The sequence below is a fragment of the Rhipicephalus sanguineus genome, chromosome 4, assembly GCF_013339695.2.
Source record: "Rhipicephalus sanguineus isolate Rsan-2018 chromosome 4, BIME_Rsan_1.4, whole genome shotgun sequence".
Lineage (NCBI taxonomy): Eukaryota > Metazoa > Arthropoda > Arachnida > Ixodida > Ixodidae > Rhipicephalus > Rhipicephalus sanguineus.
The window spans coordinates 15,773,076-15,796,754 of record NC_051179.1 but is presented as its reverse complement, the minus strand read 5'-3'; the positions used below and the strand labels follow the sequence as shown (position 1 = coordinate 15,796,754).

Below are 23,679 nucleotides of genomic sequence, written 5' to 3'. Positions count from 1 at the left end.
TTTCTGCGAAAATCTCGTTTTAGCGAATCAAGTGTGAGTAAGGGTGAAATACGAATGGAGGAACGTTTATTACACTGAGATCGGGTTGGAATAACGACATGTAAAAGCAGTCGTCCTCTATTGCTCAGTTTAGACTTAATAATAAACCTTATCGTGCGAAGGCGAAACACGCGTGACTGTAGCTGCACGCACTCCTTCCGGAGCTGGCAGGTGCACGGTCGTGTCCTGGGCGGTCCCAGCGACAGCAGCAGCAGCAGCGTCGCCAGTGGCGAAGAAAATAAAGACGAAGTGGGCCGAAGCTGGTGGCTCGGCGTAGATTCCTGCGGTGGGTCTACCGTGGGCGCTCGCCGCGGGGTTACCGCCGGACGCAGCCGCCGCCGCGGCGACCACAACCCGTCGGCCTCCTCAGGTGGCGCAAGCAGCGCAATGACGTCACAGGATAAACACGGTATGGAACGATGAGCTGTAAGGAGGCCTGTGTTAGGCCCAGCGCTGTTTCTCAATTTATACTCCTATCACAGTCTTCTGTTTCTTAACACATTCTCTAAGGACGTGAACATGGATTCGGAAGACGACAACATGTACAATACGGATTCCGGGAACGAATCTAGTGGCGAGGAAGACGACGGACTGTCTATTGGTTTGGAACCAGAACCGACGACGGCCAAAGAGAAGATGGAAATTGAAGACTTTCCTTTCGAAGTTCTCACAACCGAGGATATTGTGCAGCACATGGTTAACTGTATTAGTGACGTTAACAATATTGTCGAGGTGAGTGTGTCACGGCCGTGGCAGGTGCGGGTGGTGTCTATGTGGTGTTTAAGCCTAACTGCTTGCTTCGCATCTGCCTGGGCGTCGGGAAAAACGCAACGGCGCTGTTCTTCTCTGGTCGCTCGCCAGTTCGGAGAAAGCATCGCCCAGAAGGCCAGTACCAGCAGTGCCTTTGAGATGCAGAGCATGCCTGGCGCGTTACGGACGCAGCCCTGGGCAGCATCGTTCACAACGGCGCCTGTCACACCGGACGTCCTCTATGGCACGAATTATGCATCGATGGTGCTGAGTGCATGCCTATGCGGGCGGCGGCAGTTTTGTGCTGATCGTGTGCACCGTTTCAGGAACGAGAAAAAAATGAGGAAGAAAAGTTGAGGATTTCGTTTATCTAGGCGTGTGTGTGACAGGAGTTGGCTGTGCCGGGGCTGTCGTCTGCTGCAGGTGTCGACGAGCGCGCTTGTTTAGGGGTCACGAGCCGATACGCGCAGGTGCCCGCGCGCGATGCGCGTGAGTGGTACTCATCGATGTTGCCCGCAGTGCCAACGACGCGATTCCTGTGTGGCTGTTCGACGCACAGATTTACGGAATGAGTGTGTTTCGACACTCAAGAAATTGAAGCCGAGTGGTTATAAATAGGTTTAAACGCAACCGTTGCTACGGGCAGCGGTTTGGAGTGTGAAAGTAATCTAAGTTATTTTTTTTTTTCGGTGCCAGCGTAGAGAGAGTGCGAATGGGTTGGCAAATGAGCAGCTAAACTGATAACGAGGAGCGATTCTTAATTTTCGTAAGAGACGTTTGAGAAACGTTACAATGCAATCTTGCTCGGGCTCGCATTGTTGGCGGCCATTAATGACCTTTCTGTTTATAATGCTTGTCGATTATATACATTATAGATAGCGCAGTATCAGGATCGCATCTCAATTTTTTTGTTGTTTGAACATTCATCAGTGTGACATCGCTAGGCCTTAGCTATAGTTTATTTCTAAGCAAACTCCAAACTCTGCAAAGTGCTGCATGCAGAGTTGAGCAGTGCAAAATGCTTCATGTCATCGTCAACTAACCAGCCCTTTGGTAGGACGTAATGTTGCCACTGTTGACATTACGGACACTGTTGATCGTGGTATTGGCTTCTTAGATTATTATGCAATATTTTATGAGCTTCTTGAGTTCTCAACAGGCAAATAGCATCCTGGCAGACATCCATTTTCGTTAAATATCTGTAACCATTACATCATAGCACTAAACCAAACACACAAGGGATTTTTGATATTTGCTTTTTTACGAAACAATTAGGCCCTAATAATGGGTTGAATACTTATGTCTGATGTCTCACCACACCCGACCTAACCATGCTGCCAAAGTAATTTGTTCTTGGAGTGGAATTTATTGCATTTCATTTTGGGATGGAGGGCTTCTGAATGTATCAGCAGTATTGATTGGCAGTGTGAGGGGCTGTTATTTTATGTGACTGCCGGGAGCTTCATTCCCATTCGCTTAGCAAGATTTTGCGCTATCTGCATGTACCCCATTAGGTAATCATTGTAACTGAGGAAAGCTATGAACTACGAAATGGGACAGCTTTTATTAAATGTTGGCAATAAGCAGTCTTGGTCTGGCACTGATTGAGGGAACAGTGTCGTAGCACCTGTGTTTCTGACTAGGAATATGGTTTGTGCTAGTGATTGTAAAGATGGTAAGGGTAATGAAAGTACTGGTTCAGTGCTTGTTTAACATTTAATGGTTGGTCCACATGGTAGTGGCATGCAATTCTCCATGCGTAGGGTCATAAAGTTAAATTTATGCAAGTGGTCCCCGGAATGCTCAGACACAAACGGGAAGTTTGGCATTTTCTGCTATATGGGCTTGGTTTCCAACCACGGCACCCACATTTCAATGGGGAATCGCTAAAGCACTTGTGTATCTTATCTAGGTGTAACGCAAAATAACCCCAGGTGGTACAAATATTTTGGGAGTCCCTCTAGTATGGCGTGCACTTTCATAATGTTATAGAATACTGTCATAATGTTTCATAATGTTTCATAATGCCTCATAATTGTATAATGTTGGCGTGCAAGACTCCAGAATTTTTCTGATCAAATCTGAAACTTGGCTTTTAGAAATTCAGTACATCAACACTAAACTATATGGCATAGGATAAATGAAGACAGTTGTCAAACTTTTGTGATCATAAAATGGCAAAGCATGGAAATGGTACCTATTTGACAGGAAATTTGCATCTATTTAGTATGACCAATAATATATATAACTAAATTTTGCTAATTAGTTGTATACAGTAGAACCCCTCTGTTTTTTATGGGACTGCGGGAAAAAAACACAGTGGCCGGGAAACGTATAACGGGAACATGCGGTTAAAATCAGGAAAAAGTGCTGCTAAATAATATAACAGACCCGTTGCGCACAGCTTCACCCAAGAAGAATTTATTCATCAGTTTAAGCCTTAAAGAAGTCCTTGATGGAAGTCTGGCATTTCTTTCGCACCTCTGCCGGAACCAAACTTATTTGAGCACTTGGATGGCCTTGTGGCAGTCCACATTGCCAAACTCGATGTACCTGCTCAGTACATCCATTGCAGTGTCAATTCACAATATACTGGGCAGGAATATTATGGGAATGACATGTGAAAAGGGGGATCCTAATACATAGATGTCGGTATATGCTTTGCTAGGACCAGACTCCAGAAAGGTATTACGTTGAAAAACGTATAGGTGACGAACGTATAAGCGGGGTTCTATTGTATATCGATTTAGATCCGAATGAAAATGCGCTTTTGGTTGCGTTCATAAACAGTACCAATACATTTAAGTGCATTACTCTGTATATTTCCATGTCAAACCCTAATTTCTAGATTTTATCAGTTCTATAATGCATAGGCCAGCCATTGCACATTATTCTTACAGGAAATACCCTTGCAATTGCTGTAAATGATAGTGTTAGACTAAATTGGCATATAAGAATGACGTATGCTATTTGCGAAAATGGCACAGAAAAAATGAATTGGCAAGCTTTTAGCTTCATCATTTTGTAACGTTGCCAAAAATTAAAAAAAAACTTAAAAGCTCAGTATTAAAAGGGCCATGACACCCAGTTTTCTATCATAATCTGCATTATGTGGGTTAATCATTGTGCGTTCACATACAAGCTGGCGAAATTTTAGCACATTTGATCGAGCACTTAGTTTGTAATTGAATATTTTTATGAAGATGTGAGCGGCCTGAGAGTCGGGCAACACTGGTGCACTCGCGAACTGCGACGTAACAAGCTGCTTGCTGTGCGAGTGTCTGCATTCCAGTGAACAATATTGTTCCTCGGTAAGCTGCACGTGCAGTCGAGCTGTTTCAGCCTTCTTCAGCTGGCCATTGAAATCGATCGATTTGCAGTGGCTGAAACTTTGATAGAAGACAGTGGTTCCGCTCCATGCAGCACGTGATGTAACACACGCCATGGCAAAATGGCAGTCGCCAGCGGTGGGCAGGGTTGATAGCCGGCGGCCTTTAAGGCTTATTTTGTACTCGAATATTCTTGTGCAGCCCCTTTTTTGTATATGTACACATACAATAGATCCTCTACTTCTATTTTTAGCTGAAAACCGCAAATTGTCGGGTGACCATGTCACAGCCCCCTTAAGATGAATGTTGGTAAAGGCGTGCAGCATTTTTGAAAGCTAATGTTGAATCCTTGAAATAAACATCCAAGGAGTGGGTTTTTTTTTTGTAACTGTTGCATTTTTATTGAAATGCTCTCCCTTGCTTTTCTTGCAAATGCAGCCAAGCTTGCTAAAACATTTTCTTAAATCACTGCTGCCATTGTGTTACTTTGTTGCCGATTACTTGAAAGCTGATATATATATACACACTTGCTAACAGAAAAACATCATCTGGCTCTGCTCATTGTTTTGTGAAAGAGGCACTGTGATACGCAGGCATAGGAGGATTGCATGTTTTGATGCAAGGCAGTGTAACTTAAAGGGGTCATGAAGCACCCCTTGGGCTGATTGAAAAAACACATCCTGCGGAAAGCTGGCACGGCTATGAACTGCTCTGCCAAATATTACAGTCGTGCGCGCCGCGTAATGGCCACAAGCGGAGCGCGAAGTTGCCGTTTCCCCAGGCACCCTCTTTTCAAACAGAGGCCGGTTCTCACTCTCGTCGGTGGGCGGGGCGTCTGTCCGCTGTACGTCGCAAGAGACATAGCATGCTTATTGGCCGATAGCCGACGTAAATCGAGAGCGGCGTTCGGATCAGATGCGCTTCTTGCCGCGGGGTGCCGCCACTTGCCGGCGCCGCACTCCTCAGTACACGGTAGCCGCACTCGCGCAAGCGAATCACAGCGGGAGAGCGATCGCGTTTCATGACGCGCGCTGGCATAACTTCTTTCCCCCATGCCATCCCTCCCTGTCTAGCTTCCAGTGCGCTCGCCGGCACGAGAAAAGAGAGAAAGCGCTGGGAGCGTGCGCCAAACCCCCGTAACTCCGCTGATTCTTGACGGATTCGAGAAATTTTTGCGGCAATCAATTCGGGAGGCAGTACACTCCGATACTGAGGCCATTAGATCATTACTTGGAAAAGTGGTTCATGACCCCTTTAATGCAACCTAGCTTGGCTTTTTGTCAGCTTGACTGTGTTTTTGTTTAAGCTCATTTTCTTGGGATTCTAATGCTCTTTGAGTAAGGCAACATCGGGTATGCTGTTTCATCCTGCTTATATTATATCCGTCGATAGCACTTCGTGGTTGGTTGAAATCTACAGGGTCGTGCCCACTTGACTTTTTTGTCAAGGTATGCAATGAAAGTAGCAAAAACACCCAATCGCATTAATATGCAACTTATAGCTGCAAAGTACTCCGTTCCGAATAGAAGGGGAGATGGTTGGCTGAAGATTGTTCTGGGCACTGGGTAGTTGTGGCTGACTGTGAGAGTGAATTTATTTGTATGTAATTATATTTTGCATTGCCATATAATGACTGTTGAGCAGTTTCTTTACTTTAATAACAGAATTTGCCTCTTTTCTGTAACTGAACGGGGCACTTGCTGGCTATGCCGCACATTTTCAGGTTTTTCCCGGCATAATTTGACGTAATCTCTGCGTACTTGTCTTTCGGACAGCATAGGTTTTTTTATCATTTCCAGTCTCTGCTTGCTTGACAGCCAAAATGGATGTGGCCTGAAATTTTTTGAGTGATCGGGGAGGAATAATGGTGAATTCTTAAAAAAGAAAGATGAAGTAGAGTCGTTATTACTGGATATGGCCTAGTGTGGTGTGTGTATTCCTTTCGTTCAATTCTATTCCTTCTTGACTACAACTCTTACCGTTTTGGTGATAACAAGCAATGGGCCACTTAACAGATAAAAATTGCAAAAAGTAGTAGTATTGGAATATAATTGTAACACCTTGCCGGAGCTTTTGTCTATTTAAAAATTCTTTCACGGAGTACTTCTAACTGCACTTGGTGTCTGTTGCTAAGTTGTTGTGAGGCAGCAGATTGATTTTTTACATACGTGTAGCCATAGCCCTGACATAATTAATTGGGGTGTTAGTTTGCCCACAAGATTCGCACATTCAACCTGACTCATGGCGTGTTCATTGAGGCTGTATGTTTTATGCAACATGTTGGCAACAGCATTTTGTTGCCCGTCTACCACCCCAACTACATCTGGGAGCTCCCAAATATAACAAAATAGGTTAGGCAGTTCATTTCCTTTGACAAATGGGTATCTTGTTGGTGGCAGGTATTCAAGTGAGAGGTTTTTCAATAGTTTTATTTTTGGCTGCATCTGATTAATTTCCTCAGATTTCTGGCAAGAAATCTACGGAGCACAATTCTATGGCCACTCTCCTAATTTTTTATCAGAGCCCACTTAATGGCACTATATTTGCTGCCATTTCTTTCGAATGCTCATTCTTATTTTTCGAACACATGTCGTACATGTCTTAATACAGGGCATATGGTAGGGGCCTTATATTGGATCTCATTGCTGTTATTTGGGTTTTGCTGCAGCAGTGATCTGTGCTTTCCACTTTAACATACATGGGGCCTCTCATGGTGTCAGTCGAGCTGTTGTTATCACCAACCATAACACATCAGGATGCAGCTCCTAGCATAAAACCTCTTTTGAGGGTAATGTGCTTATGTAAAATTTTGAAAATGCCAAGCTTTACTTTTGACAAGTTTTTATTTTTGTGCACAATTTTGTGTATTGAATTCTGACTGAAGCTGAGGAATAATTCATGGATGTCAAATTTGGTCTTGGCAGAAAAACACGGGTTGCAGCGTAAAAAAAATTCTATATGCGATAGATTGTCTGAGAGACCAAAGCTTCATGTAGTTAGTATGCATCAGCTGTCTAAAAATATGCTGTAGAGAGGCTCTGGGGTACGTTGAGGGCTTTTTTTTTTAATTTCGCTATCCACTCTACTACATAATGCTTACCTCGATAAAAGGGGTGACTATTAGTATGACAGCACAAAGTTTACTTTGTCTCTCCGTTCATTCTGTTTGTTGTCATGCTACTTGTATCATGATGTCACTATTATCATGTAGTGTCATTGTCATTCCACTCCGTCTATGTTTACCTTACGTAAAAAAGATATTTACCTATGACCACTGTCGCCAGGGGAAATTGGTCATGCCACTGTGGCAACATGCTGACCACAGAGTTATAGCACTGCATTGCTTGATGTGATTGTATACTGCTCACGAGGATAGCACAGCTAATTACATGCCACACTCAGAAAAATGTGTGTGTAATTTAAAGGGGACGAAAAGCTTTCATCACTTCACTGTGAAGCTTCACTTGCACACACGAAATGGGGGGTGTAAGGACAAAGTTCTTCTGCAGCTGCACTGGCCAGGGCGTGGACCATGCCATACTAAGGTTATGAGGTTAGTATGGTTTAGTTATGTGAGAAGGGTGTAATTGCACATCTACCATAGTGTGCCCATTAACAAGCTTGTCTTTGTGGTAACACTGACAAAGAACATTACGGAGAAGCAGCTCACGGGATCTGGACCGGACTTGTAGTAACAGTTTGGGGCTGTGCTGGCACGATTTGTGTGCAGATCCCGCCCACGACAACTCGGATCCTCCTGAACCATTTCAATTGGGACCAGGAAAAGTTGTATGAAAGGTGAGCAAGGTGCAGTTGTTGACTAATCACTGCATTGCATTGTTTATAGAGTTTGTTAAAGCAGCTTAATGTTTTGAGTAGTTGGGCATTCCAGCCATGGTATTTAGGATAATTGGAGAAGTTGAATAACACTAATATTGTCAGTGCTAACTGCTGGAGTTAACTGAACCTTTATTGTCACAAAAAGCCTTGTTGGCTTAAGTACAAAGGAGAAACCTCCCCAAATAGATTGCTGCATTCTGTCATTTATGTGACTCTTATTACCCATGAATATTGAAAGCAGTCAATTGCTGCCAGTAATGCACTACGCACGTGTTACAGAGGTATCTTTGAAGGATTGGAAACCTGACATTTTCTCGGTTGCTGTCTCAGATCATTTCTGCTCGCATTGGGAAGCACGAATACTGGAGTATGTCTCGTTTTTTATTGCTCAGGCAAGCTGCTGACATGTATTTGTTCCTTGAGATGTACAGCAGCAAGCTCTTCTCGGATGTGTGCAAGTTTTCTGCTTTGGCTATTTGTGCAGGTACTACGATGGTGATCAAGAGAGCCTTTTTAAAGAAGCACATGTTGTAAATCCATACAAGAAGCCTGCGAAATCACAGAAGGTGAGAGCTTGTATTTTGGAAAAGTTGTGGTGATTCATAGACATAGAAATAGAAAGCTGACAGATTTTTACATGGATTTTTGTCATTCTTGTATCTCTCCTTGCCGGCAACCATTTCTTCTTCGCAATGTTGAGTTTGGCTTCTTTTGTGAGGGATAGTTGTGGTGGGATTGGAAAATAAAGCGTATTGTTTTGTTACCATGTTTCCCCACCTGCCTCAGAAGAGACCAGTTTCTTTGGCAGCTCATGGCATGGAAGAGTGTGAAATTTGTCTACGTGACCTTCCAAGCAAGGTGAGTTGCCACGAGTACTGTTCACTCAAGAGATAGAGCTTACAACAGTAAGCACATGCTTGATGAGTTCATGCTTCACCTGTATCCTATGACATATCCAAATTAGTGATTAATGATATTGTAATACACTGTATATTGAAAGTGTTTGGAACTGGGGGTTTTTACGGGTAGAAAAAAGCTTTTGGCAGACAGCCTAGTCATCGCCCAACACACATTGTTCACTGTACAGAAATGCTGGTGTGTTGGGGTTAGTAAAGATGAAATGTCTTGTGGTCATTGCACTGTCGTAAATATTTCTGGCTTTTTTCGTCCGTGAAAGATGCAATTTAAATGTGCTGGGCTTTCCTTTTCTGGAAATAATGGCACGAAGTTGCCAGCTTGTCTGTTTTCCTTACTTTGAAAAATTGTGCTCTTGTATTGTAACATTTAGTAGTTGTTTATCGCAGTTAAAAAAGTTTTGAAGCTGCAGCTAAAGATGATAAGGGCCCCAGCTTGTACTGATATGATGTTGTCAGCAACAGCTTTTGGTACATTATTTGTGCTCAACGATGATGTAGATTTATGAATAGGAACATCAGTTCAGCTTATTTCAATGTGGGTTGTGCTGGGATAACCCAGCATGTCTGATACCGATAGTGTGGTACCTGCGGAATGTTCAGAGGGTGCTGCAGTGCGATATATGTCGTGCACAGATGATGACCGGGTTAGCCTGTGACCACCGGTTCTGCACCGAGTGTTGGAACTTCTACCTGACCACCAAGATCATGGAGGAGGGCATGGGCCAGACGATCTCTTGCGCCGCCCACGGCTGCGATATCCTCGTTGACGACGAGACGGTTATGAAGTTGCTGGCAGATCCCAAGGTGAAGCTCAAGTACCAGCACCTCATCACGAACAGCTTTGTTGAGGTAAGTTTTTAATTGCGAGGCACAGAATGACGAGCTTTAGGTGAGCATTTGTGGTTTGTTCTTCTGAAAGCAGTGCATCCTAACGGATTGCACACAGCCAACCCTGCTAGAGATTTCGCACGTATATTCTCAGTGCTTATGCTACCAGGGGAAGGTAGAATACTACCATTGCTTGGCTACGGTGCTTGTTAAATGAAGCTGGATGGTATGGTCATTATCTTTTTGTCATTTTGCAGTCGAACTGACTGCTTTGCCATTGAAAAAACGAGAAATTTGCACATTTCTCTGCAGTGCCTTAGTACGTGAGAAATGAGTGTAGCAGAGCATGAGCGATTCTTTGCTAGAACTGTCTAATAGCATTACAACGGATTGTGTTGCACCCTTTAACAATAGAAAATCGTTGCGTGCCACAAACGCAAAAGAGCACCAGTCTAAAATCTCATGAAAGTGAAACAAAAGCCTGAATTCTTCAGTTCAGTTCTGCAGAATCCGGCAAGTCACTTGACTCGCACTTGTCACTTGACACACTTTTACCATGAAAATGCTAAATCTGCTCTTGACACAAGGCATGGGCGAAGTAGACTACTGAACTACGTTGGTTGCACAGTGTGCGATGCGGTGTGCTAGTGTGCGATGCAGTGTGCTAGTGTGCTTAGCTCACGTACATGCTCATCGTCCCTTTGCTTCGGAGTCGAGAAGGAATACATCAAGGTTCTCCCTTAACCCCGATCCGCTGCTGGAAAAGGTCTTGCATTGCTTCGGTGGCTGCTCTCTGTCGTGTGGCGTGAGATTTGAAGAATGCATTGAGGAGAGAGCAGTAGGCGATTCAACCATTTGACCATTGGCAAAAGCAAAAGTTTCAATTTATTGCCTCTGTCCTGCTTTGTGGCAATGGTGAAACTTTGTTATATCGAAATTGCAGATTAACACACTTTGTTATATTAAAAGTAAAATATATTGTGTGCCATGGATGTAAAGTTACTGTGAACAAGCATAGATACTAAATGTCCAACTCTTCCTGTGCAGTGTAACCGGTTGTTGCGGTGGTGTCCTCAACCAGAGTGCAACAATGCCATCAAGGTGCAGTATGTGGATACGCAACCAGTCACATGCTCGTGTGGCCACACCTTTTGGTGAGTCGTGTCCACAACAGATCTTATCACAACGTTCTCCTTGGGGGTTGTTGTATGGCACGCCTGTTTGTGTGCTTATGGTGTGAGGCAACGCTGTACTAATTACCACGAACTGGTTGCACCTGCAACCTTCTTACAACTGCAACTCCTTATGTGTTTTCAAGCTGTGTAAGATACATTTTTCTGCGTAAAGTGGCCCTGGCTTAAACATAATGTTGGTACCAGATTCTACATCAAGCTTGCTCTTGCCAGTTGCCTCCAACTCAATTCTTAGATTGCTATTTATGTGCAGTCAGGTTGCCATGGCATATCATTGCTCTGAGGTAAAGCAGCTGCATCCACTATGGGAGGTAGATTTTTGTATTGCTTTTCCTAAAGTGCCTCAAAGAAAGCTACTATTTAAACTTTTATTGGGCTTCCACTGGGAATTGAGAAATCTGTTCATACATGCCTAACACAAAGATAAATTTGTTGAGGTTTGCAACATCACGAAGATATATTGGCACTTTTATATCTAGGGAGGATTTAGGAAAATAAGAATACATAGATGTCGATTATTCTCTTGCTACCTATCGCCACGAAATTTACCACTTTTTGAAGGCCATGGGCGTGAATAGTGTCCTTACTAACCAGGTGTGCTTCTGCAGCTTTGCATGCGGTGAGAACTGGCACGATCCTGTCAAGTGCCACCTGCTCAAGAAGTGGCAGAAGAAGTGTGATGATGACAGTGAAACATCCAACTGGATAGCAGCAAACACCAAGGCAAGTAGCTGGTCGTCACCATTGTCGTTTCCTAGTTTTCCCATAGACCACTTGGGCAGCCGGCTGCGCATTCTAATCCTGGAGAAATTGACAAGTTTGATAAAAATGTATTCTGGAGGAGATGTTTTTGTCTAAAACACATTAGTATCTCTTTTGTTAAATGTGCATGGTCAGGGCAGCAGAGCCAGCTTAGATGGCTGGCATGGCTCATCTGAACTCTTGAGCTTTTATATTACCTTGTATTTTGAGCCCATTTCTTTCGCTAGTTTCATTGGAGAATATAGTTCAAGGCTTATGTAGCTTTTTTGTGTATTTTTATCCCTTGGAGTCGGGGTTGTTAAACTGGGCTCTGCTAAGGGTGTTTTAGGGTTCCGGGCATAGTTACAATGAATGCAATTAATTCCATTTTGCCCTCATTAAAATGAAGTTCGTTGATGTAGAGAAGGATATTTGCACTGCGTTTTGGAATTGGTGAAATTATCGCTCACTGCATCCGCACACCAGAAATCAGAGCAACGAGATACCCACGTGACATCAAAGGAAAACTATTGATTTTATTTATTGTTTCTCGGGGCCACAGCAATGTCATAGACAGTGCTGATCTTTTATATGTCAGAGACCATACTGGTACTTTTCATCATACGGCACCTGCACGCGTGTGTAGTTAAAGGACAAAATGTGTTAGCTGAAAGCCCTTTCCCAGTCCTAGTATGGTTTTCCACATGATGCCAGTGTACTGTGGCATAGATGACTGAAGCGCTCCACACTTTAATAGATCAAGGCCAGACTGTCGTTTTCTTTTTTTTCTCTATTCCTCAATATGCCATTGTTGGGGTGTGTGGTTTGTCTAGTTTGACTACTTTGACGCATGTAGGCAGGCCACTGGCCTTATTTGCGACTGTTAGTGGCATAAGAATGCAAATTTTCAGCCAGAAGTGACAAAAGCAGCAGATATATTCTGGCACTAACGAGCAAAAAGGATAAATTAACCAATTTAATACAGAGTAGCAGTGTGAATTAAGTGGCTTTAAATTAAAATACATTGAAAACACAGTGGGCCAACCAAAATATTTTAGTAGAGCTGTGTGAATAGCAAAATTTTGGGTGCGAAGCGAATTTTAGTATTGAAGTGTGAGTGTGAATCGAATCGAATATTTTTCGAATACTTTTCGAATATTTTTTTAATACTTCGAAGCAAAATTGGAGAAAAAAAAAGAGAGGATTCCTAAGCATATTCTTATGAGATAGCAACATGAAAGTGTTTCTTTTCGCTAGGTTGATGAAGCACTGGCGGGGTGGTGTTTCATAGTTGTCTTATCAAGAATGAAGCAATGTAGAGGCTGAATTCTATTATGTACACGATTTGGTGCAACCAAAGTGTTGCCGACAGCTCTTTACACGTGATAGGCAAAAATGACATTTCCTCAGCCTCTCCTCCTCTTTCAACTTCTGTGGAAGCCCAACTGATGTGGCGGACAAAGGTGTGCTCCCTTCAAGTCCGAAGTTCCAAATCTGCCTCGTAGACGTTGATATATAAGAACATCTGAAATTTTGGATGCTAAAAAGCTTCAGCGTTCGATTTTTCGGACTTCCTGCCCAAATTTCAGGCCCAAAACAGCATTAATTGAGCCTCCAACTCTGCCACATCTTTCATCTCCATGTTGGAACCAGCGTTTTCTTTAGTTAATACATTTGCGGCCGTAGCGGAGCTTGAAAGGCAGCTTTGCCGCAATACGGTGGTGCGATGAGGTGAAGCACATTGAAAATCTAGGGACCACTTCCAATCGGACGTTGACTGTGTCTTGGCAAAGTTCGACCGTAACGGAGCTTGAAAGGCAGCTTTGCCGCAATACCGGGGTGTGATGGGGTGAAGCATATTGAAAATCTAGGGACCACTTCTAATCGGACGTTGACTGTGTCTTGGCAAAGTTCGACCGTAACGGAGCTTGAAAGGCAGCTTTGCCGCAATATCGGGGTGTGATGAGGTGAAGCATATTGAAAATCTGAAGGGGTCACTTTCAATCGGACGTTGACTGTATTTGTTTTTGGGAAGTTTAAATAGTAAAATTCCAGTGCAAATCGAATCGAATAGCGTACATTATTAGAAAAATATTCGGAATTTCGAATATTCGCACACCCCTATATTTTAGATGTCTTTGAATTGATGAAAAGTTTTAATTATCGCAAGGCTACTGTATGTATCAGCTGTTTAGACGGTATTTTGCGACACACATGGCAGTTGAGCATGATAACACGTTTTCCTGGAATGCAGGAGTGCCCACGGTGCAATGTGACGATCGAGAAGGACGGTGGCTGCAACCACATGGTATGCAAGAACCAAAATTGCAAGGCCGATTTCTGCTGGGTCTGTCTGGGTTCCTGGGAGCCGCACGGTTCGTCGTGGTACAACTGCAACCGCTACGACGAAGAGGAGGCACGGGCGGCGCGGGATGCACAGGAGCGGTCACGTGCGGCGCTACAGCGCTACCTCTTCTACTGCAACCGCTACCTGAACCACATGCAGAGCCTCAAGTTTGAGCACAAGCTGTACGCTGCCGTCAAGGAGAAGATGGAGGAGATGCAGCAGCACAACATGTCCTGGATCGAGGTGCAGTTCCTCAAGAAGGCCGTGGATGTGCTGTGCCAGTGCCGTCAGACACTCATGTACACCTACGTGTTCGCATACTACTTGCGCAAGAACAACCAGTCAGTCATATTTGAGGTGAGTCTGTCTTCCTCTGCAGATTTAGTGGCTCCCAAATACACTTGAACCTCATTGTAACTAAGTTGCATTTGACATGAAAATAACTTCGCTATGTCCAAAAATTCGTTATAAGCATATATTTGAACCACTGTATATATTACCAAGGCTATTCTTCATTTGCTTCGTTATAACTAGAGCTGTGCGAATAGCAAAATTTTGGGTGCGAAGCGAATTCGAATAATAAAGATTGGGTGCGAATCGAATCGAATAATTTCGAATATTTTTCGAATATTTCTCAAACATTTTTCGAATAATTCGAAGTGAAATTACAGAAAAAGTTGCAGAGAATCCCTAAGTATGTTCTTGTGAGATAGCAACATGAAGGTGTTTCTTTTCGCTAGGTTGATGAAGCGCTGGTGGGGTCATATTTCATAGTTGTCTTTCTTATCAAGAATGAGGCAATGTAGACGCCGAATTGTATTTATGTACATGATTTGGTGCAACCAAAGTGTTGCCGACAACACTTTACACGTGATAGGCAGAGGTGCCATTTCCTCAGCCTCTCCTCCTCTTTCAACCTCTGTGGAAGCCCAACTGATGTGGCAGACAAGAGTGTGCTCCCTTCAAGTCCGGAGTTCCAAATCTGCCTCGTAGACTTTGATATCTAAGAGCATCTGAATTTTTGGATGCTAAAAAGCTTCGGCGTCCTATTTTTCGAACTTGCCCAAATTTCAAGTCCAAAACTGCATTAATTGAGCCCCCAACTCTGCCACATCTTTCACCTTCATGTTGGAATCAGCATTTACTTGAGTTAATACATTTGCGACCGTAGCGGAGCTTCAAAGGCAGCTTTGCCGCAATACGGGGGTGTGACGAGGTGAAGCATACTGAAACTCTAGGGACCACTTCTAAACGGACGTTGACTGTCTCTTGGCTAAGTTCGACCGTAACGGACCTTGAAAGGCAGCTTTGCCGCAATACGAGGGTGTGAGGAGGTGAAGAATATTGAAAATCTAGGGACCACTTCCAATCGGACGTTGACTGTCTCTTGCCTAAGTTCGACGTAACGGAGCTTGAAAGGCAGCTTTGCCGCAATACGGGGGTGTGATGAGGTGAAGCATATTGAAAAATCTAGGGACCACTTCCAACCGGACTTTGTCTCTTGGCTAAGTTCGACCGTAACGGAGCTTGAAAGGCAGCTTTGCCGCAATACGAGAGTGTAATGAGGTGAAGCATATTGAAAATCTGAAGGGGCCACTTTTAACCGGACGTTGACTGCATTTGTCTTTGGGAAGTTCGAATAGTTCGAATAGTAAAATTTCAGTGCGAATCGAATCGAATAGCAAACACTATTCGAAAAATATTCGAAATTTCGAATATTCGCACACCCCTAGTTATAACCAATAATTTTTTTTATCTGTGTTCGTTATATCGAGGTTTGAGTGCACAGAATTGTGAAACAAAAATTTCCGTCACCATGGAACTACTGTACTAGCGAAGCTGCCGGTATTTACTATGTACCGTAAAATCTCAAGCAAGAGGCCCCCTGCCGTGAAAGATAATCGAACAAGTTTTGGAGGGAGGGCCCTTGCTCGGTCACGCACCAAAATTCAAGATGGCGGTGGAATAGCCTCTAAGAACACTTTCATCTTAGCCTCTAAGAAGAATGCACACCTGTGCTTCTAATCAAGTACTTTATTGAATACTCGTGCATTTACTGCTTTTATTGAACCAGAGGGAATTCTCGTGTGAATTTTCATGTGTTATCGCAAGAGGGAAAGACATTCTTCAAATGTTCCGACCATAGAGTTTCTTGCAATAACCTAGAGAGGAAACTGGCGCTGCGATCGTTCAACCACCATGGGAATGATGGGAAGTGCAGGCTTCGGATTGGATAGCGTTAGCTAGCGAACTGTCTACGGATCTTTTCTTACAGTTTCAGTTTCGTTCTCACGAGGCGTGGCAGTGGGGTGCGTTTCAAAGCACTCAAGCAGCGCCTTTGTTGTTCAAAGAGGCTGAAGACCGCTAGATCTCTTGATTTGCTGTTTCGTTGCAGCTTTACAGGTTGTGTATGACAGTTCTAGTAAAGCGTCGTGCACTCACCGTTGCGCATAGATGTAGCGTCTCATGCCAGTGCAGGATATTGCATAGAGTTCACGTTTTTATATAAGCGCGTCTTGCCAAAACTCGTTCAAATCGGCTGCAAAACGACGGCGAAGCTAAGTAGACGCACCGTCACGCTCCTCTGACTCGACTTCACAACGAAATGAGAGATGCGTTGGAGGCAGACCACTTGGACCGACGCACCTGGCATCGCAGCAGACGATACGTTAAGTGTTTCTCACTCAATACAGCACTGTTATTTCCATAAATAGATAGTGCGTACTTTCGAGGAAAAAACAAGCGTGTTTGTTTTCAAGTGTTGTAAAAAAATAATTCATTATTTGGTGATGCCAAATCTGGAACACAATCGCAGAGCAATGCATACCCTGGTGGTTGAATTTGTCCAGTTTTCACTTCCATCTCACGGTCACGCAAACTTTTTGTAATAAGTTTTACGTACAAAAGAATGAAACAAGTTTTAATTGGAGATAATGTCATATCACTTTGTTTTACACTCGACCAACAAGCGTCGCGAGTCTTAAGAACCTAATCCATCCGAAGCAGATCCAAAGCCTGTACTTCCCATCATTCCCATGGTGGTTGAAGTGCCACTCAAGGAGCCCGCGTAGACACTAGCGCCAGATTCCCCTCTAGGTATTATAGTGAGAAACTCTATGGGTTTTGACAATTTGTAACAACTCGGAATGCAACCCCGAGGCACCACGTTGTAAAAGTACTTAGAAATCGTGCACTTATCTAAAGACTCTCAGAACTTGGGTTCCTAGTAACCTCTGCTGCAGGATTCTGTAGCAGAGAACAGGTTGGAAAAAAATGACGGTAAGGGAGGGGGGGACTCTTGCTCGGTCATTGGCGCATATCTTAAATCTCCCGAAAAAGGGCAAGGGGTCGCTTAGTCAGGATTTTACGGTATATATATATATATATATATATATATGACGAAGAAAGACACCGGGCTTCGGGCGCGCGGGGGGTTGATGGAAGTAGACAAAGAAGAGGCAGATTAGAACAGCTTGCCCGAGAAACGGGTGTTGTCTCTGTCTGAGTTCATCACAATATATATATATATATATTTGTGTATGTACGCACACACAAACACATGCTATATACAAGGTACGGGAAAATTTCACGGTGGGTTTGAACCCCCGAACCCTCCCCTCAGCTATGCCACTGGCCAAGTAATGTGTAGGTAGCCTAGACAAACAGTGGTTAGAGCAGAATGGATACCAATGTATGGGCAATGCAGCTGAGGATGGCATCGAGTTAAACGGAGTGACGAAATGTAAAGTTGGCAGGCATAAAACAGCTGACACAAGATAGGGTAAACTGGAGATTATTGGGAGAGGTCTTCCTCCTGCAGTGGACATAAATTGACCAATAATAATGATTTGATCACTTGGCTGTTGATTATGACCTAAATGAAAAAAAAAGGAACTAAGATCGTTCTGCGAGTGTTCTCACAAGTGATTGGTTTGTCCAGGACAATCAGCGGGACCTGGAGAGTGCCACTGAAAAATTGTCTGAGTACCTTGAGCGGGACATAACTCAGGCTAACCTCCTTGACATCAAGCAGAAAGTACAGGACAAGTACAGGTGTGTGTGTTTTCCATTTCCCAACATTTGCGATTGTTATGTACCTGTGGCATTTGACTGCTGGCTGTATCATTACGGTATGCTTACCTTTGCCACATGGCTCATTGACCCAGTCTGCTATGTGTTAGGGAGCATGTGTTATACAGCACAACGCAGGCTTGCTTGAAAGCAAGCCTGTGTTATGTGCAGCCTGTGCTCTGGATAAGGCTTGAGGGAACAGTGCGTGGCATGTGCTTCATGTAAAGCCTTTCGTAACAAATATTTTTGAATAGGCCAGCTAACTGCTGTACTGGAGGTCACTGATGGGGACTCCCTGGAGGAAATGTACTAGATTAGTAGCTATTCCCAGTTTAGCAGCTGCAGTATGGGGTGGCGATGGTATCAGCCATGACAAAAGTAGGGCAACTACCCACTTGCTGGGAAATGTGGGTGTTGTAGTGGTGGGAAGTTGTCACATGTGCTGTTTAAAAGAGGTTGGCCCATGGCATTGCACTGATAAGCACAAGGTTGCAGGTTTGATACGTGGATGAATTTTGATGCAGGCAAAATGCACTCACATTACTGTGCGTTGGATCAGTGTAAACCTCAGGTAGTTTTAAAAGATGCTAAAAATAACAATTTCACTTGCATTTGTAAACTAACCTTCTGCAATACCAAGAGCACCACTCTTGCCTGTGAGAAGACTCCTGGTTAGCCAGAAAGCACACAAAAAGAAAATGCAGGTAGTGACGCCATCTTCGAAATTCCTGCAAGAACGTAGATTTTGATGGCGTCTGCCAGGGCCTTGCATAATGCTTAAAGGTAAATGCAAATTGCATTGTGGTCTAGGGATTCAGATATTTAATATTGCAAGTTTCAAGAAATTTTATTCAGCCCACTGTAGCCAAAATATGGAAGAAAAGTTTGAAGTCTGCATGCAACATAACACTTTATGTGCATCGGTTAATAGATAACATTCAACAATGAGATATTGACGTTCATTTTCACCGTGCCAGTAGTGAACCTTTGATACAAAAATTAATGACAGTAGCATTCTCAGAGAATTACCTCACTGTGCAGATTCCAAATGCTCAATTGCACCATTAATACCAATAAGGGCTAGCGAGGAAGAGGGATGCTTCAATACAATGTAAGGTTCTTAAATGTAAGCATTTTTGACAGAGATCTGCCTGGCTAGGTGGAAGAATTGATAATGCTGAACTGGCAGCAGCCACAGTTAAGATGGGCGTGACATATTGGGACCCATTCGGTTCCTTGATCAGGTGTCGTAAAACTATGCAACTTTTTCGACAGATACAGTCAACCCCTGAGGACGGGACTGAAGAGGTCCCGAAACATCGGGACCTTTTTAAACTGTGGCTGGCACTGAGAAACTGAGGTTCTCACTTGCACTCTTGCAGGAACGAACATTTGTACTCTCGTTAGGTGTTCTCCTTCCTACTGATGTAGCGTGTACATCAATTTTAAATGGCGGCTCTGTGACTCACAAAGCCCTGTTAACCTTGCTGCTTTTCACGCACTCACTGTGATGGTTTGAAGTGGATAGATAATAAAAGCACGAGATCGTTGATGTTGTGGTTGGTGCAGGTACTGCGAGAGCCGGCGGCGGGTCCTGCTGGATCATGTGCACGAGGGTTACGAGCGGGACTGGTGGGAGTACACAGAGTGACGCCACTGTGTGTGACGACGGCAGACGCTGTTTCTTCTGTGCCGATGCCCATTAAACGAGAGACAGTGCTCGCGCTGTGCCGAGCAACATTTCCGTGGCTGAGGCAGGACGCCACCTTGGGCCAAGCCCTGGGCAGGGGTGGCCGTCAAGCAAACTGCTTGTGCCCAGATGTGATGCAAGGGGGTTATAAAAGAGCAGTTTTCAGATAAAATTGTGCGCACGAGGACTTCACTGAGTCTCGATGCCTCTTGGCCTTGTATGGCATCCCGTTTTTGTGGTTACACTGGCGATGCTAGGTAGCGTCGCTTCTGCTTTTTCAATGCTCGCGTGCCGGAGGATGGTCTCAGTGGGCATTTCTCGGAAACGACTGCTGCCTTGTGAGCACTTGCTTCTGTCAGAGCCAGTGTCTTTGCAAAAGAACTTGGGCCTCTCTTTTGGCAAGTGTCGCTAGTGCTATAAACTCTACACCTTGCGATGCAAGTCGCTCGTCAAGTAATGAAGCCACTGTGAAGACATTTTTGGAATGTTCTCCATTGTGAATAAAACGTCGTGCAGCTGGCAATGCAAGCTGCTGTCTGACCCAGTGCTCGCTACTTGTCCATGCGAAAAGCCTAACGTGTCAAATAATGACATCGGCTAAGATTAAAATGCCTGGTTTTACTTGATACAGTGCTCATGTAGAATGGTTGAGCAGATGCAGTTTTATTTATTGTAATAAACTTCAATGCCACTTTTACAGATGAGTTATGCATCTCTTTTTTGTGACTTATGCTTATGTTTGTACCAAAAAGTTCACACGACTCCTGCCACCGATAAAAGCTGTCAAGCTACACAGCTACATTCTTCTCAAGATCTACATCAGACAGTTAAATGCAAGATAGCACATTACAATTTTTTTACTAACCTTTGAAAGAAATGCACTACTATATGGATGTTTGCTGGAGCTATGGCGCAATTCTTTTTATTTGGTAGTGAAAATAAAAACCCTTTCTACCACCCATGTCTTTCTAAAGCTCTTGCATGTGTGAAGGTAAACGCACTTGCAATACTGAACAAGAAGGGGTGGAAGAACTGAAGAGTCCGGATTTTTCTTCACGATATTAAATGAACACCTGTGGTGTCAATAGTGTTGATTCTTGCAAGGCCATGCTCATATGGTGCTGTGTCAAGACTATGTTCATGCAGATCAAATGAACCTTTGTGGTATCCCCTTTCATCGTCAAATTTAAAGCCTGTAAACTGTTCCTTCATGAAAGTGTACAAAAGAAACGAAGGCGAGTGTAGAGGTGTTGCCGTTTTGTTTTCCTTTTTGGCCCAAGGTGTCTGCTAAGTGAAAGGAGGTGTGTTGCTTAAACTGGGAAAGTAGTCATTCCATATTTCTATAGCGAGTCTTGGCCAACCTCTATTCTTGGGTGTCATATTTAAAAGGCAACAACTACCAGTGGTTCTTTGTTTTCTGTAAACAGGTACATAATAGTTTCTGGCTGCTTGTTCACGATAGTACAAACTTGATTACCTTGGCTGTGAAATGCAATCGGACAAACTCTATTTTGTTGTGCCAGGACGTCCAATCATAATTCACTGGATGGAAAAGTGATTCAGCAGGGCCGCTGAGATAACCTAGAGCAGGGAGCCAATATTTTTTTTCTATTACAGAGCTTTGATCTTCACTTTTGGCAAACAGAAAGAATACCTGTGTCAATGGAATTGGAGGCAGAGAAGCTGTTTGAGAGCAAGTGTTCTTTACGCTGCTATAGCAAGCTGTGAAGATCAAAAGAAGCGAGTGACGCAGCCATTAAAATAAGCATTTCACTAAAATGGCTGAGTGAGAACATGTACCACCCCCCCCCCCCCAAAAAAAAAAAAAAATGTTAATAACTGGTGAAAATTAGATGAGATTACACATATCTTTGCTTTTGTCTAACAGTAAGGCTGAGAAATATTGGCACTGTGAAAAATAAGTTAGTTTAGTGTAGGAGCTGATAACACCTTTGAAACCATCAATAGAAAAGCACAGTGTGTTGGAGGTAAAATGTGATGGCAGTTCAAAACATTACTGTACATCACATTTATGTTCTTATGGTTACCTAAATGGAATAACAGTTGGTACACCAAGTCTAGTTATGCTGCAAGTGTAAACAGCACAGAATGCACCATACAAGCATAAAACAGCACCTCTGTGACCTAGTGTCTCTGTAGTCAACTCATCGTGTTTGTATTACAGCCATATACATCACAATTGAAACCACCAGTTTCCAAACTGATTTATCAATTTTTCAAGGGCTGTCAAGCAGTTCACTAGTCATCGTGGCTGGCAAAAGAATGCCAATAAAAGATTGTTTTACCTCAGCATCGAATGCAAGTACTACAGGCACACTTTTCCTGTACACCCTGTTCCGAAACCAAGAAAGAATGCTAATGACAGAGTTACCCTAAAGGTGGAAAAATGGAAGGTAACAAGGCTCCGACATCTTTCACTCTTGTGCTTTTATTTACTACACTTTATTCAGGCATGTATCACGGAGTGCAAAGAAGTATTTTGTTTATTTTATAATATATTGAGAAAAGGGTAGCAACCACCTGCAAGTGGCAGTAGCAACTCTTTCGCGTATAACTGCTGAGTTTAACTTTTCAAGCAGATTTGACCCCTAGAAAGGTACTTTTGCTGAAGAACGACTTCTGAAAGTTGCAATGTATTTCAGTAGTGCTCTGCAAATGAAGTGGGCAATGAACGAGTACAAGTTAGTGACCAGAGCTGACAGCTAAAATCTTGGTGACTTGGAACTGACAATACAATGGGGTTTGAAACGGTAATGGATCATAGAAGTCGCACTTTCGCCAAACAGAGCTGTTTTCTAAGGCGTAAAAAAAAAAAAAGAAATCGATGCACCCTGTAAATCTACACGATTATTTTACAACTCAAACGCTACTAACTCTAAAGGCCAGCACCACGCCAGCGCAGTTGTGTCGAGTAAGAAACCCCGAGCAGTGCAATGACCGCTAAATAACAGGAGCGAAAAAAAAAAAGAAAAAAGTTCGTGCGCAATATGACGTACTCGTTGCGAGCTCGGGGCTAATGACCACGTGGTGGTGGTGGCATGCCGAAAGGCTCTCGCTTCGATACCACCGTCGCTGCTCACCCGGGAATTGAGGCGTTCGTGCGAGCAACACAACCGACAGACACAGAATTCGCATCAAAACGACACGCAGTCTTTCCAATCGCGGCCCTACGCGCAAGTCCCTATTTACTGAGCAGAAAGGCCGATCGGAGGTCCAGTATAGGCCGAAGATTCGCACCAGAAATCGCGCGGCGGCGACACACTACGCAGGCGCACGTTGGCTTCTCCCACAGGCGACGAAGTCACGTTGTAGTAGTGGCAGTCACGGGTGACGCTGTCGTACGGCGGTGCCAGGACGTCGAGGAAGGCAAGTGGCCCGTCCAGCGCCCGGATCTCGTGGAAATTGCGTTCGGTCGGCGTCAAGCAGCAGGGTGCACTGTCCGGGCCCACAGTGAGATCCGGGTGGCGCTGCGCTTCGATCACGTCTTTGTCACTGCCGGGCGGCATCAGCGCGCTGTAGCTGCGTATAGTTCCGGAACCGTACAGCACTTTGAGGACACCAAACATCCCGGGGTGATCGTGCAGCGGTATACGCTCCCCGCGGCGTATGATAAAGATACTCATGCTAAATACCACGCTGTCGTAGAGGGATATATACGTGATGGGCGCTGCGTTGCCACCGTTGGTGGTCTTCGATAGCGAGTGCAGCAGATCTAAGTCCAAGTTAACGTCCTTGTACGTGACCTGACCGATTATCCTCTGCAGTCGAGCGAGGCAATCACGGAACGCTTCATCAGCGAAAAAGCCACGGCCAAAAGTTAACTGAGCTTGGCGAGCGACTACCTGGATGAGCGCAGCCATGTTGACGCCGCTGGTCGCGCCGCCCTGCGACGCCTACTTGCTTACGGTAACTC

The 23,679-nt window shown here is 44.1% G+C and overlaps 2 protein-coding genes across 3 annotated transcripts; one reads left to right on the top strand and one right to left on the bottom strand.

Moving 5' to 3' along the window:
* The first annotated feature begins 252 nt into the window (after positions 1 to 252).
* Positions 253 to 20,447, top strand: LOC119389478 (E3 ubiquitin-protein ligase arih1l). Of its 2 annotated transcripts, XM_037656763.2 has the most exons (11): positions 253 to 448; positions 550 to 771; positions 7,849 to 7,916; positions 8,443 to 8,524; positions 8,745 to 8,816; positions 9,509 to 9,724; positions 10,751 to 10,857; positions 11,505 to 11,619; positions 13,892 to 14,341; positions 17,925 to 18,037; positions 19,625 to 20,447. In XM_037656763.2, exons 2-11 carry the CDS (start codon positions 559 to 561, stop codon positions 19,704 to 19,706), a joined length of 1,518 nt encoding a protein of 505 aa, XP_037512691.1. In that variant the 5' UTR covers positions 253 to 448; positions 550 to 558; the 3' UTR covers positions 19,707 to 20,447. The 2 variants fall into 2 exon arrangements, with proteins under 2 accessions (XP_037512691.1, XP_037512690.1); XM_037656762.2 differs by lacking the exon at positions 253 to 448 and having other exon boundaries at positions 455 to 771.
* A 1,130-nt stretch (positions 20,448 to 21,577) lies between these two features.
* Positions 21,578 to 23,631, bottom strand: LOC119389480 (2-aminoethanethiol dioxygenase). Its single transcript, XM_037656765.2, has one exon. It carries the CDS (start codon positions 23,624 to 23,626, stop codon positions 22,952 to 22,954), a length of 675 nt encoding a protein of 224 aa, XP_037512693.1. The 5' UTR covers positions 23,627 to 23,631; the 3' UTR covers positions 21,578 to 22,951.
* Positions 23,632 to 23,679: the final 48 nt, after the last annotated feature.

Coding starts and splice junctions, on each gene's coding strand:
- LOC119389478 (XM_037656763.2), top strand. CDS start 559: ATGGATTCGGAAGACGACAACATGTACAATACGGATTCCGGGAACGAA. Junction 10,858..11,504: donor TCGTGTGGCCACACCTTTTG/GTGAGTCGTGTC, acceptor GTGCTTCTGCAG/CTTTGCATGCGGTGAGAACT. Junction 14,342..17,924: donor ACCAGTCAGTCATATTTGAG/GTGAGTCTGTCT, acceptor TGGTTTGTCCAG/GACAATCAGCGGGACCTGGA.
- LOC119389480 (XM_037656765.2), bottom strand. CDS start 23,626: ATGGCTGCGCTCATCCAGGTAGTCGCTCGCCAAGCTCAGTTAACTTTT.